Source organism: Gossypium hirsutum, chromosome D02 (assembly GCF_007990345.1).
Source record: "Gossypium hirsutum isolate 1008001.06 chromosome D02, Gossypium_hirsutum_v2.1, whole genome shotgun sequence".
NCBI classification, from domain to species: domain Eukaryota; kingdom Viridiplantae; phylum Streptophyta; class Magnoliopsida; order Malvales; family Malvaceae; genus Gossypium; species Gossypium hirsutum.
Window position 1 is genome coordinate 25,172,351 of NC_053438.1, and position 14,553 is coordinate 25,186,903.

General features: G+C 31.2%; 1 protein-coding gene and 1 long non-coding RNA gene across 2 annotated transcripts; both read right to left on the minus strand.

The window, feature by feature from the left end:
- Positions 1-7,336: 7,336 nt before the first annotated feature.
- LOC121214697 (uncharacterized) lies at positions 7,337-9,051 on the minus strand. Its single transcript, XR_005910367.1, has 2 exons — positions 8,887-9,051; positions 7,337-7,611 (listed from the first exon to the last, which is right to left on the minus strand). It is a non-coding gene; the product is annotated as an uncharacterized lncRNA (long non-coding RNA).
- A 909-nt stretch (positions 9,052-9,960) lies between these two features.
- LOC107910622 (uncharacterized) lies at positions 9,961-12,451 on the minus strand. Its single transcript, XM_016838531.2, has 3 exons — positions 12,071-12,451; positions 11,619-11,770; positions 9,961-10,787 (listed from the first exon to the last, which is right to left on the minus strand). The coding sequence occupies exons 1-3, from the start codon at positions 12,438-12,440 to the stop codon at positions 10,110-10,112; spliced, it is 1,200 nt and encodes a 399-aa protein (XP_016694020.2). The 5' UTR covers positions 12,441-12,451; the 3' UTR covers positions 9,961-10,109.
- Positions 12,452-14,553: the final 2,102 nt, after the last annotated feature.

The window sequence follows — 14,553 nt, forward strand, 5'->3', positions numbered from 1 at the left end:
GGCTGAGGTAGAGGTGCTAATGAAAGACAGGTTGGGCAGCAGGTTGTTGCTCAGACCTTTGCTACTCAGGTTGAGGCCAGAGGACTAGCTTGTATATATACTATTAACGAGCTGCAAAATCAACATTCGGTCGTCAAGATTGCAAGTATTTTTATCTTGTAATAAATCCATTTGTTCTTGTTGGTAGATTTAGGTTTTCCATCTTCGTAAATTTTGAATGATTTAGGTAATAAGAGGAGAATCTCGATAGAGACTATTAAATTAGGAACAATAATTATGAGTTCTTTAGATGAGAGTGTCGTAGTGAATAGAGAAAACTGTTAGTGAAGTTACGGAATGACAGTTCATGGTGGTGAATAGGATATTCAAGAAAAGTCGTAGGAAATTAAACATAATAGGAATCAAAGTTGCATAGTGAAAGCGTGGTGGTTGGTTTAAAAGAAGAAATAACAAACTTCATGATTAAACAAATGACATGTCAATAGGAAATTTCGAGGACAAAAATTTTTTAGAGGGGGAGAATTGTCACATCCCAAAACCCAGCCTAGTAGTTTTCGGTTAGTAGAATCGGGTCACTAACCGGAGGTTGTGTTAGATATTAGATTTTAAGGTCGAAAGTTAGTAATTAAAGAATTAAAGTGGCATATTTGGGTTTTTATTTTATTAACTATCTTAAAACAAAATTTAATTTTGAGATCTAATTTGAAAAAAAATGGATTTTAATTGATTTAGGACCTAACTGGAAAGGGAAGAATTAAGAGTGAGAAAAAGGGCAAATTGCCCAATTTTTGAAAAATGATCTCCTACATAGAGCCATGCACGTCTTCTTCTTCTTTCAAACCCAAAAACATTAAAAGTTTTCTAAAAACCTAAAATCAGAGAATTTTGAAAAAAATCAATTCATTCCTTCAAATTTATTAACTTCCCAAACATCAAAACAACCCCCAATTTCAAATGAAAAACGTGATTGCTTCCCGAAATTTGTCATTGTTCTTCTTGAGTTGAAATCTCGAATTAGATTTGTAGATAATTTTTTTCATGAAATCAAGGTAATATTCTAACTTTCTAAGGTTGAATAAAGAGTGTTGTTAATTCAAATTGAATTTTAAACGATTATATTTAGATTTGGTGTTTTTAAAGTATGTTTAGATTCAAAAATGGAAAATCTAGTAATCTTGAGTAAACCTGTCATTTCAAAGTGATTTTTGATTCATTCTAACCTAATTAGAAGGTATTTCACTTTTTAAGAATCAAGCATTTTCCTTTTTTCATGTTCTTGAAAAGCTTCAATTTTTTGAAATATTTAGAACCATGGATTTGGATGAAATTAATGGTTTAGTTGTGAAATTAAATGATATTTAGGATGTTTGGAATCGAAATTGAGTATTAGAAATGAGATTAGAATGTCGAAACTTCAATTTCGACAAAACTAGCTAGTTTTCGGTGGTGAAAAAGGAGAGGCTTTAATTGGGAGATTAGGAATAGCCTACACCCCTATTCTAAGTTTCGAGTGTAAGCCTTTCTTATACTTGTTATCTTGTTATGAAAATATGCATAATGTATGTCGAGTTGTGGAATGTGATGCTAGTGTGATAGGAAGTGTAAGTGAATAATGGTATGTGGTATATGGTATGTGATAATTTGATTTTAATGCATTCATAGGTGAACAAATATATGATGGCTCAATGAGCATATTTGTGGCAGTTAAAGTGAAACTAAATGTGAATCCTATAAGCATGCATTGAGTACAAGTTTGTGATGTAAATAGATGAATATGAATAGTGACGATGTGCATTAAAGCAATAATTAAGTATGTGAAGTTTTGGATATTTTAGCCTTATGATCTCCTAAAACTGTTTGATATAGTTGGCATGCCATAGGATTGTGAGTACTCACCTTTGTGTTGTGATTTAGGCATTAAGGCATCGAGACAGATTGGAGAGGTAAGAGGATGTCGAGCTAAGCTCCATTCATCGGGACATGTTGGTGTGTTGGAGAGTGTTTAGCTTTGTGCTATACTTATGGGACATGTTAGACTCTTTGAGTCATTGGTGTGATAGAGATTCGTTTATCCAATGTGTGGTGATGGAGCCCACTTTTATGTTTAATAATATCAAGGTGCCAAATTACAATTAAATGACTTATATATGAGATATATTGTGTGAAATTGTATGTGATAGTATATGATACTTTTATGAATTAATGAAGCATGAACACGTAATTTTGACTCGATTAGAATATGGTTGTGAATGAGTTGTAGTATGCCCTTGTTTAACCTCTAATGTTGTGTATGCTTTGTAGTTATTCTGACATTCACTGAGCTTGTTTAAGCTCACACACTCCTCACTAAATCTTTGCAGATAAGTAGTGTTTTTGGTGTTTGTGATTCGGCCAAGAAAGTGATCCTAGCAAGGAAATAAGTTTAAGTAGGTGGTGTTATAAACTTTGGGTATTTTGAATAAACGCAATGTGGGTTTATAATTTCGTTTGATTATTATTATTTGTTTAATATTATTTTGGACTTTGAAGTTTTGGTATTGTTTGGAACTATAATTATGAATGTTTCATGATTGGTAATGTGTCTAATGATGCATGTTGAAACCAATAATCATTGAGTACGAATATTCCTTTGTTTTTCTGTGTTCTAGTTGATTTGTGATCTCTTGAAACTATTTATAGTTGGAATGCCAAACGATTGTGAGTACTCACCTTTGTGTTGTGATTTGGACATTGAAGCCCTAGAAAATATTGGAGAGATAAGAGAATGTCGAGATAAGCTCCATTGATCGGGACATGTTGGTGTGTTGGAGAGTGTTTAGCTTTATGCTATACTTATGGGATATGTTAGACTCTTTAAGTTATTGGTGTGATGGAGATCTGTTTATCCAATGTGTGGTGATAGAGCCCATTTTTATGTTTCATAATCTTAAGGTGCCAAATTATCATTAAATGACTTATATATGAAATATATTGTGTGAAATTGTATGTGAGAGTATACGTTATTTTTATGAATTAATGAAGCATGAACATGTAATTTTGACTCGATTAGAATATGGTTGTGAATTTGTTGTAGTATGCTCTTGCTTGACTTTTGATGTTGTGTATGCTTTGTGGTTATTCCGACATTCACTGAGCATATTTAAGCTTACACACTCACTAAATCTTTGCAGATAAGTAGTGTTTTCAATGTGAACGGTGGGACCAAAGAAGTGATCCTAGGAAGGCAATAAGTTTAAGTAGGTGGTGTTATAAACTTTTGGTATTTTGAATAAAGGCAATAATGGTTTAGAATTTCGTTTGATTATTATTATTTGTTTATTATGATTTTGGACTTTGGAGTTTTGGTATTGTTTGGATCTATAATTATGAATGTTTGATGATTGGCAATGTGTCTAATGATGCATGTTAAAAGGAATAATCATTGAGTATGAGTGTGTCCTCTGTTTTACTGTGTTCTTGTTGATTTGTACAGAGGTATCCACACTCGGGGCTTAAATATTGATACCTCGATGTTAAAATTTATGTGAAGGAAAATAGTAGCTTAATTTGGTATCGATACCCTATCACAAATATCGATACTCGGGGTAAAAATACTGATATCTTTGTTTATGTATCGATAAAATGTTTTTGGTTAAAAATTGACTTGGAAAAATAGAATGCTAGAATGGTATCGATTTTTTATTCAGTATTGATACCTGTTTTACTAAATACCGATAGCTACTATTGAGTATCGATACCTACGTTATTTTCTTTGGAAATTTGCTAAATGATTTGTAAGCATCTATTTAAACTTTTTCGAATATCGTATAATGTTTCTCAGTCGCAATCACCTATGGAAATGCTTAAGCTAATAAAAATTGTTCTTTCTTGAAGCTATGTGTGCATGTGTAATTATTATGATGTTGGTATAGCATCCTATAACTCAGGTCCAGTGACCGAACCGGGTGATGGGTGTTACAACCTTGTTTTTTAACAACCTAAGTGAACCATTCGAACCAAGCTCGAGGAGATTGCTTTAGACCATACAAAGATTTCTTGAGCTTACATACTTAAGTTCAAAATTTTTCTTCAAAACATGGAGGAGGATTCTTCACATTCTTCTTCAAGTTTTCCATTTAGGAAAGTATTTTTCACATTGAGCTGCTGTAAAGACCAATCAAGATTAACAACAATGGATAAAAATTATCTAATAGATTTTAACTTAGCTACTGGAGTGAATATCTCAAGATAGTCTATGCCGTATGTTTGAGTGTACCTTTTAGCCACTAGTCGAGCATTGTATTTGTCTAAAGATCCATCCAATCTGAATTCGGTTGTAAACACCCATTTACAACCCACTATTTTTTTTCCTAGAGGTAATTCCATTGTTTCCTATGTAGCTGTTTTTTCAAGAGCACACATCTCCTCTAAAACATCCTCATTACATTTAGGAATCTGTAAAACACCATTCACATTTTTGGGTATTTCCACAGTATCAAGACACGAAACAAGCTTCATGACCGTGAAGTTGAGTTTGTGATTGATCTGGTTCCTGGAACTGCATTGATATTGATATCACCGTATCGTATGGCACCAGCTGAGTTAAAAGAGTTGAAAGCACAATTGCAAGAATTGTTAAACAGAGGGTTTATTCGATCGAGCGTATCTCTTTGGGGTGCACTTGTGTTGTTTGTAAAAAACAAATACGACTCCTTAATATTGTGTATTGACTACAGACAATTGAATAAAGTCACAATAAAGAATAAGTATCCCTTGCCACGTATTGACGATTTTTTTGATCAACTATATATCTATTTCCATATAGTCGATTCATATATTCATTTTTCACCCGATGAACCAAATGTAATAACGTCAGATACATGGGAACGATGCTCATACAAGCTATGGGTCAGGATGTTAGGTTACACGATGCTGCTCACACGAGTTTTGGAGAATCCACAACAAATGTAGGACTTTAGCCATTGGTAGGACATCCAAGACTAGCACCCGAAATAGTAAATAACCCTAATGACATGTCATTTGTATCCTAAGCATTCACGACGTTCATACGGGTCGTGTTTCATATACATATCATTTAGTCATATACACATTATTTCATAACAAGAATTCATTCATGTAGTTTCCCATTTTCAAACATAACCTTTAATTTAATTAACGTTACAACTTAGTTCATTTCATCCCTTACCATTTAACAAGTAAATGAACTCAATCACAACATATATAGATAAATATTAAATAAAAAATACAACTAATTAATTTAACTAATTTATGAACTTACCTAATCACAATAACTATGAACACGTCAACGAAGACTACTTGACCACTTTTCTTTTCCCTCGATTATCAACCAACTGATCAATTTTTGATCTAAATATGATATTTTTTTTATTCAATTAACCAGTTGAAATAGTTTAAAACACTTAAATTCACATATATAACCCTTTATCAACATTTTACATTTTTACCCTAAATTTTACCTTTTTATTAAAATTAGTCCTTAAGCTCGAAACTTTCAAATCCATCACAATTTAACCAAATCAATGCTAGCCGAATTTTATACAGTCACTATACAGCCCATATTTATCAAAATTTCACAAGAATTTCATGTAATTTTACTATTTTAACAACTTAGTCCTTAAACTTTAAAACTAACCAAAATAATTTTACAAAATAGTCTTATTTAACTATCAAGCTTAACAATCTATCATCAAACTTCAAAAAATAAAAAAATTATCAATGACATATCTCAAATTTAACATTTTTACGAATTAGTCCTTGGGTTAGCAAAATTAAGTTACAGCGATCTAAAAAACATAAAAATCACAAAAAATGGACTCAAAACACATGTCATGCAATGGCCAAAAGCTTCCTTCTACAACAATGAAGAATTTTGTTTTAAGAGGAAAATGGTGAAAAATTGGTAATGTTTTTCTTTTATTATAAATTAATTAACATTTTTGTATAAAAAATAAAAAATATATATTTTTCATTCAAAACCGTCCACTATATAGCAATAATGCTTATTTACCATTTAAAACCATCAGCTTATATTTTTATAATCAATTAACCCTTTCAAATTAATAGCGATTGATTTTTGTGACTTTTACGATTTAGTCTTTTTTCTTTAATTAACTATCCAATTACCAAAATTTTCGCTCCAAATTTCAATTTGCGTATATAAAAAATCCATAAATATTTAATAATATTTACGAGCTCAGTTTATGGAAACGAGGTCCCGATACCTCATTTTCCAAAACCACTTGACTTTAGGGACAAACCACTTGAACTTAATTGTTTGTCCAATTAAAAAAATTTATCAAATCAAAATTCAATATAATATTATATTTGATTCATAAATATTAAATAAAAATATTTATGGACTCACTCATTGGATTTGTGGTCTCAAAACCACTGTTTCCGACACCATTAAAAACGTGTTGTTACAATTTTCTTCAAATTGAAGGTTCAATTGTTCAACTAATATGAGCTATATTATAATGTTGGAAGAGAATGATCCATCTCTATTCAAGACTCAGGTAATATATATTTTTACTTATATGAAATGATTATATGTATAATTTAGGAATTTATCTAACACTAATAATTTTAATGCAGGAATATTTCTCAAATGATTTAGAACCTCAAAAAGATTGATGATAATTCATGAGAAAGACTTTAATTTTATTATTTGTGATTATATAATGTTTTGAGAATAATATTATTATATGGTTTTTATGTCGTATCTTGTATTTTGTTTTAGTTATTATTTAGTATGGAAGAAGTTCAATGAACGTTTCTGTAAATATATGGTTTTGGTAATTCAAATGATATAACTAAAAAGTTTAATATTTTTCTATACTTTGGGGGGGGGGCGATTCTATGAATATCATAGTAATGCAACACATGATCATTCTTTGGTACAATTTAATCCTACAAAAACATACAAAATTCTTATTTTTTATTTTTGCTTGGCCAATAAGAGCTTTTATTAAAAGGAAAAACCACTAAAAGTGCTAAACAGACTTTCAAGATACAATATCTCAATATTAACAAAAAAATAACCAAATTGTTGGGCACACCCTCAACGTTTAAATTATAAAGCTTTTCAATCATAAGGAAATAATTTGACAATTGCCAACCAAGGGATCACACAAGAAACAATCCCCATATATTGATGTAGGTGAAGCTAATTGGTCAGTTAGAGGTATTGAGACGAGGTCCTTAAAGCCAAGGATTCAACAACACTTCTTTTAACAATATATGGATATTACATTTTCTCACAAGACCATGGTACTCACTATTGGAACTTGCTATGTCATAACTCATAATGTACTCGTACAAAAATGCTAGTCAGTGTTGATTGCCCCTTCAAGTAAGATCCAAACAAACACCTAGTTTTATCAATTAATTATTAAAACCAGTCATGCTAGTGCAAGATAGGCACAAAATGCAAACATATATCCAAATTCATAACAAAGCAAAAAAAAAAAAAACACTCGAAACCACAAACTAAAAAATCGAATCCGAACGAGTTTAATTCATGGAGTCTTTGCAATCATATTCATCAGCTTTCAATGACGATGCCCCTTAATTTGTTGTGTACTTAAGCATCTATAAATCATAAAAACAACAAAAGAAAAAAACCTCATCGTTAAGACTTTTATGACATTGGTTAACAAGATAGTTTTCATGGATTAAAGTTTGAACTATAAGGAGATGAAAAAGTAATATCTAAAAAGAGAAATCTGAGAAGCATCAAAGGGTTGCATGGTATTTGCAACATGGAAAACAAATGTACAACCATAATAGAATTTTAACATCTAAATTTCGTAAATCTTATTCTTTTAAACAAAATCAACAATAGAATTTGCAAAAAAATATGTAACAAATATAAATTTCATGAAACAATAAATCACTGAATGGTACATGTCTTAAATACAACTATAAAAGCAAAGAAAATGCTTCATCTATATTAACGCAGTCAATATGATGGAAATCTCTAAAACTTTAACCATTACTATTATTGAAAAAGAGATTATAGAAAATAATGCTATCAAATATTTACAAAGAGAAAGCTTTGATTCTGCTTTTAAAAGAACTCAAAAATAGCCATAACACAATCAAAGTTCCCATATTGTATACTATTACTAAAAGAAATAAATTCTAGACCGAGAACAAAATTGAAGGACAAAACTCATAATTTCACTAAATTATATTATGTAATTCTTGTGTAGGTAGCCATGGCATTACTCAAGTGATAACTAAATAATTGACATAAACTAAAGTTTTCATAATTTACAATGTATGCTGCCAAAAACCATGATTTATAAAACGATAAACTAAAGAACTTTATTTCTATGTGAATGAAGAGTTCTGATTGATGCTATTTCTTGATTCGAGGAAAACAAATACAAGTTAATTGTGCAATATGAACAATTGAGTGAGCTATAAAAGTAAGATCCTTTCACACATTTCTATTTCAATACAACAATCTTGTGTAAAGCTTAAATTCTCCATAGTTTATGTATATGTGAAGCAATTTTGTGTTTGCAAGAGGAAAACTCTAATTCTCCATAAAAGAATTGTCCTTTTAAATCTTTCAATTATCTGATAACATTGATATACTATCAAAAAACAAAACATGATTAAAGAAAACATAAGAACCCAAAAACTTGAAGAAATACCAGACCTCATAAAACAAATACAATGTTTACTGGATATGAATACCTTATATAAAAAAAACGGAAGAACATTAAAAATTGGATAAACTCGTACATGTGGTTTGTAAATGAGTGATATAATTTTTTTTTTAAAAATTCCAAAAATTTTGAACAAATATCCAACCCTAAAAAATAAGGAAAATTAAAAATTGAAATGAACTCATACTTGTGATTGGTGAATGAGTGATATAAACAACAGAGAATCGTACGATGAATTTTTTTTTTTGGACGAACGGCATTTGATGTGAACTCCATGAAGAAATTGATGAAAAGAGACAAAAGGAATTGATAAATGATCTGTAACGGAATTGAGATTTATTTTAGAGATTTATTTATTTTTTGGATGAAGAGATTTGAGTTTTAATCTAAATAATTACTTTTTTTAAATTACCAAAATGATGTATCTACTACATGAAAAGTGTTACAAGTGACCTGATATCCCGGCCCGCCGTCATGACTTTCTTCAGGACATGCCAAAAATTGAAGCTTTTTTCTTGTGCTAAATAGTGCTAAGTCATTACAATGCAAAATACTGAAAACCAGGCCTTCGATCATACTAATCCTTACCAATTTAACTTTAGGGTATGTTTGATTGCCAGTAAAATATTTTCCGTAAATTGATTTCTGTAAAATGTTTTACTTTTCTGTAAAATGATTTACTAGAAAATATTTTCTGCTGTTTGGCAGATTTCCTGAAAATATTTTCCAAAAAAGTTGTTTTTACATATATTAATATATATTAATAAATTTTTATATTTTAAATTATTTTTACATATATTGCAATGATTTATTTATAATAATACTCAATTATTAAGCTACAATATTAATCGTTATAAATTGAAAAAAACTAATATCAAATAAATTATTTGTAATTGTGTTAAAAAAAAGTATTGAATAATTAAAAAACAAGTTACTGGAAAATCGATAAACAGAAGCAATTTTCTACCGGAAATGAAGGAAGGGATGAAGGAAGCGATAGAGAGGAGAGCACGGAAAATGTCTTACGGAAATTGAAAGGGTAAGACATTTTCCTTAAAATGTAACCCATTTTCCCTTGTTTTGGAGTTCATTTTCCAAATGGAAAATGTTTTCCGCCAATCAAACGCTGGAAAAGTTGGAAATGATTTTCCGGAAAATCAATTCCGTCAATCAAACAGACCCTTAATGTCTTTATTACATACAAATATTAGTAGCAGCGAAGTTTATAAAGGAAAGAAAACGTGACATAAGCAGTGGAGAATAGAAAACAAGAATGATCCATTAACTTAAAAAGCCAGTTTATTTTCTGTACATTTGATTTCATATATGCCTACACATCATGATTAAACATACGGATTGATTTCTTAATTCTAAAATGACCCATTACCTGTAGGGAATAGGAATAGGTATCTATATATCTTGCTTAGGCTTCCGGCTCAATTCTGAGTAGTGACCGCCCATTTCCTGCAAAATCTCCATCCACAAACTTTCTGAAGATGAGTCCAATGTGTCTCCAAAAATCAGATTCGGACTACAAGCAGCCACATACCAATATTCTGATTCAATTTCCTCTATCAGCTGGTCCAGCTGCCACTCGGCATAACCGACAAAGAACTTGAAATCCTGAGACTTAAGTACTCCTCTCTTCACCAGCTCTGCAGCTTTATCCAAACTATTTCGAGCACCGAAACAGAGGCCAGGAATCACCTCTTCAAACCCAGGGAACTTCAACTTTTTACCAACTCTTAAAAGAAACATACTCGCTTCAAGAGGCCCTCCAAAGTGCAGGGCACATTCAGCAAAAGTAGTAGCTAATTCATTATTAGTGGGTTTCATGTGTTTGATCTTCTTGTGCACTGGGCGATTAATAACAACTCCAAATGGCCCCTCTTGTGGGTGTCTGGTTCCAGATCTTAGAAGGACAACAACCGTTCTTTCAAAGGTGCGAACTCCGTCCAGCTTCTCTGTGGCAACAAGAACACAGCCAGTCTCTGGCACAGAAAGAGGGTGGGCCCATTTTTTGCCAAGAGGTTTCAACACATGAGGTGTCTCACCTTGCTTATGAGCGCCAGATTCTGTCTTCTCTACCTGTTAAAATTTATACAACAGATTTAGACTCTAGTGTTCCTAGAGCAAGAACAGTGATAGTAATGCTTGATGTCCTTAATCTACATTTTCTTTTATAAGATGGTCAATGGTTACCCAGGCTTTGCATGGCTCTAATCTCCAGCAGATTCCAAACAATATTAAGGGCGCACTCCCGCATTGTAGTGCATTCAATGCTTTGTCAGGTTGAAAGCACCATGCCAGAGAGGGTATAAGAAATAAAATATATTATTTGGCTTGCCCCTTGGTGCTTAGGCACCCTCATTGACTACAATAATCTGTATCTTAGAGTAAGTAATTTTTTATGAACTTTTTTCTATCTTAAATTGGATAGGCTAGATTACTTTCTTTCCCCCATTATTGCCAATGTCCTAACTGAGGAAAGAATGGTTAAAATAATGCTTCAAGAAATCCTCATGTAGGTCCTAGACATGTCAATTGAACTATAGGTTTGAGAAACTAGACACCATTTGTCCGTCAGAAACAATGAGGGAAAGAACTTTAATTAAGAACTATCATATAAATAGATACATGTTATACATATATATATTTGGACAGTCAAAGTTCAACATTTTTTTCTTGAATACTTTCAAGGTTCCAATCTAGGGATCAAATATCTACGTGTTTGCTTCATGTAGTTTCTCTAGTCAAGTCCAACAACTAAGATGAACCATAAGCTGGAAGGTAACATTGGACCTCAGGATCTTGAGATCCAAACTGAGTAGAAGGGTGAAAGGAGAAGCGTCCAAATAATTTTACTCCTTAATTATTGAAGAAGCAGCAGGTACATAATTAAAGGAAGAAAAATATCACCTGGTAATTCTTGTATAACACTGCTCTGAACTCTCTCCAGTCTGTGTCCGTATAATGAGAGTTCTGAGAAGCCGAGTCATAAGATTTATTGCCGTCCGGAGAATTATTTCTTCCTGAACTCTCTTCATTGGGAATAGATTGATCACCATTTCCTGGATTCATTATCATAAACATTCTATAACTATGTTCAATACCAGTACATAAATCACTAATCTTTGAGAGTTCTACCAATTGCCTCTATTCAACATATGAAAGCAAACATTACCTTTACTTTTCAATTAATTGATCAGACACTATCCATTAACGTTCAAGATCCCCAATACTTGAACAAGTCACTCTTAAACACATGACATCAACAAGTAGCTTAAAAACCCATAGATATAAACCACAATTATACAAATATATATATGAACTCTCCCCCAAAAATTGCAACAGAAAGAAAAATGGCATACCAGAAGAAGAAGAGGAATTATCGTCATTATTCTTCTTAGTCATAGCTTTAACAGTGAAAGAACGAGCGGCAGATGAAGAGAGGCATCGCCTTGAGACTCTAATGTCAAGGATTCCGAGTTTTCCAATCATCAAGGAATTGGGTCTTTCAGGAATCGAATTCCCCTTCAACAACAAAGCCCCAGCTAAACCAGCAGCAGGGTTACAAGTGTTTGCGTTCTTCACGTGGACAGTCCACAGATCCATCTTTAGCAAGGGAAAATTCAGCAACTTGATCTCTTTTTCCTCTAATTTTTTCCTGCCCGGAGGGAAAACAATTCCGTTTAGAAGAAGAGGAAGTTTATGACGAGGGAAATCTGAAACGGATATCATATATAGGAAAATGTAATACTATTGAAATTATATTTATAAAAGGTTAAAACTACCTATACTCTTCTAAAATTTGGAATTTGAACTCTAAAATTTTATTTAAATCAATTTAGTCCCTCTATTTTTCAAATGTCCCAAGTGCAACATTTAACATTTTTTTTGGTTAAATTTGGGTTTTTACAAGGTTATTTTTTAAAATTATATGACTATCAAGTGAGTTTTTATTTCAAAGTATCGAACCAACGAAATTAACAAAAAAAATTCATAATGTTAACCATTGGACCTGAATTTGAAAATCTAAAAGTAGATTTGCTAAATTCCTGAAAAAAATCTGTAAAGACTAAATTCTAAATTTTTAAAAACTACAAGAACTTATGGCATATTTTAACCATTATAAAATGGTAAACTCTTATAAATATCATTTTACATTATTTTTTAAGTTATTTTATTTAAACGTCAAGAATATTATTATATTAATATTCAATCTTCTAAAATATCATTATAACAAAATTCATCCTTCATTAAAAGGATATTAATGAAATTTAGGTGATTTAGTTTTGTCGATACAATGTATAACAACAGAGAATGATAAGGAAAAGATTACAGTAGTGTAGAGGAGGTTAGGAGCTGAAACTAAGACAAGGTGACAAGTTGACTAAAAAGACAATTGCTTAGGGTAACTTTAGGTTGTTGGAAGATCAATCCCTTCTTCATTGTTCCTCATGTATTTATAGGAAAAGTCCTCTTGTCCACTAGTATGACGTGACCGAATAAGCATTCAATCCACTAAATGCATATTGGATCTGGTACCTTAAGTATAGTATTTTTGTTTATATACATTTGTATTTTTTTAAAATTGGTCTAATAATAATATTCATTAATTACATTAATACCCTTTGTATATTGTACTCGATGGTTTTTGCACGCAAAGTAAAATGAAAGCAAATATGGACTTAATGTGTATCTAACTAAGCAATATTATGTGATCAGATCATAATATGGAAAGATAACTTGTATTATTAGATGAATCTAAACATGTCATTAGTTTAATCGAAAATAAGCAAACTGATTGAAAGACTAATATGTTGTCTATCAAGTCTAATTGGGGATATGTTTTGTCTTAAGCATCGAAGCGGTTGACTCCCAGAAGATAAAGACATAAATGTGACTAACTGGATAGACAGTACATTGCAAGGACCCAAGTACAATAGATCTTAAATTCGTTTATAGATTTATTCACTTGTGATATTCATAATGTGGCATATGTTAATCTTGAGTGGATGATGAACTATGTATGTGTGACTCGTATACTTTGATATAAGTAAAAGTCTATGTTCAAATAAATAAGGAACCGAAAACTCGAAAGTTGGATATATGAATTTTACAACATGAAGCATTATTCACAATAGTGGAATTCATAGCCCAAGAAATGAGTAAATAATATTCTCTCACTAGCAGTACATGGTAGACGAAAACTAAACGTGGCCACTAGTCGTTTGTTTTTGTGATAAACGAATTAATTACTATTTGATAGTAATTGACTTTTTATGAAGGAAGATGTAATGGTTACCATGAGATAAAATAAGATCATATTAGGAGAACAAATTTATCCCAAAGAGATTAAGAATATCCTATGAAGGTAACACACTTATGACAAGGTCGTTGGACAAGCACTGATCGAGTTGCTTTTGTAATGATATGTAATTAAGGAGAACTCTATCACAATACTATAGTAGATAAGTTCGTGAAATGAGTTTATAATTAATAGGCGAACAACTAAAACTTAATTATAAATCATTTAAGCCCTAATTATATACGTCTAAATTGGTCTCTCTGCTAGCTCATTGAAACCAAAACCAAATTGCATATAGAATCAAATGAACAAAAATAGATAGAAATGATACAATTAAAGAAATAGATCACATCCGAAAATGAATGTGTTTTCTCATTAAATTAGAATTGACTTGAGAATTAATTTAAAATATTTCAAACTATTATTTAATCAAATCATTGAAGTTTGAAAATAGAATTAAATTAATTAGTCATTATAAATCCATTAAATATATTTTCTCATAGATTCTTTTACGGTAAAGTTGTCATGACTTTAACGGAATTA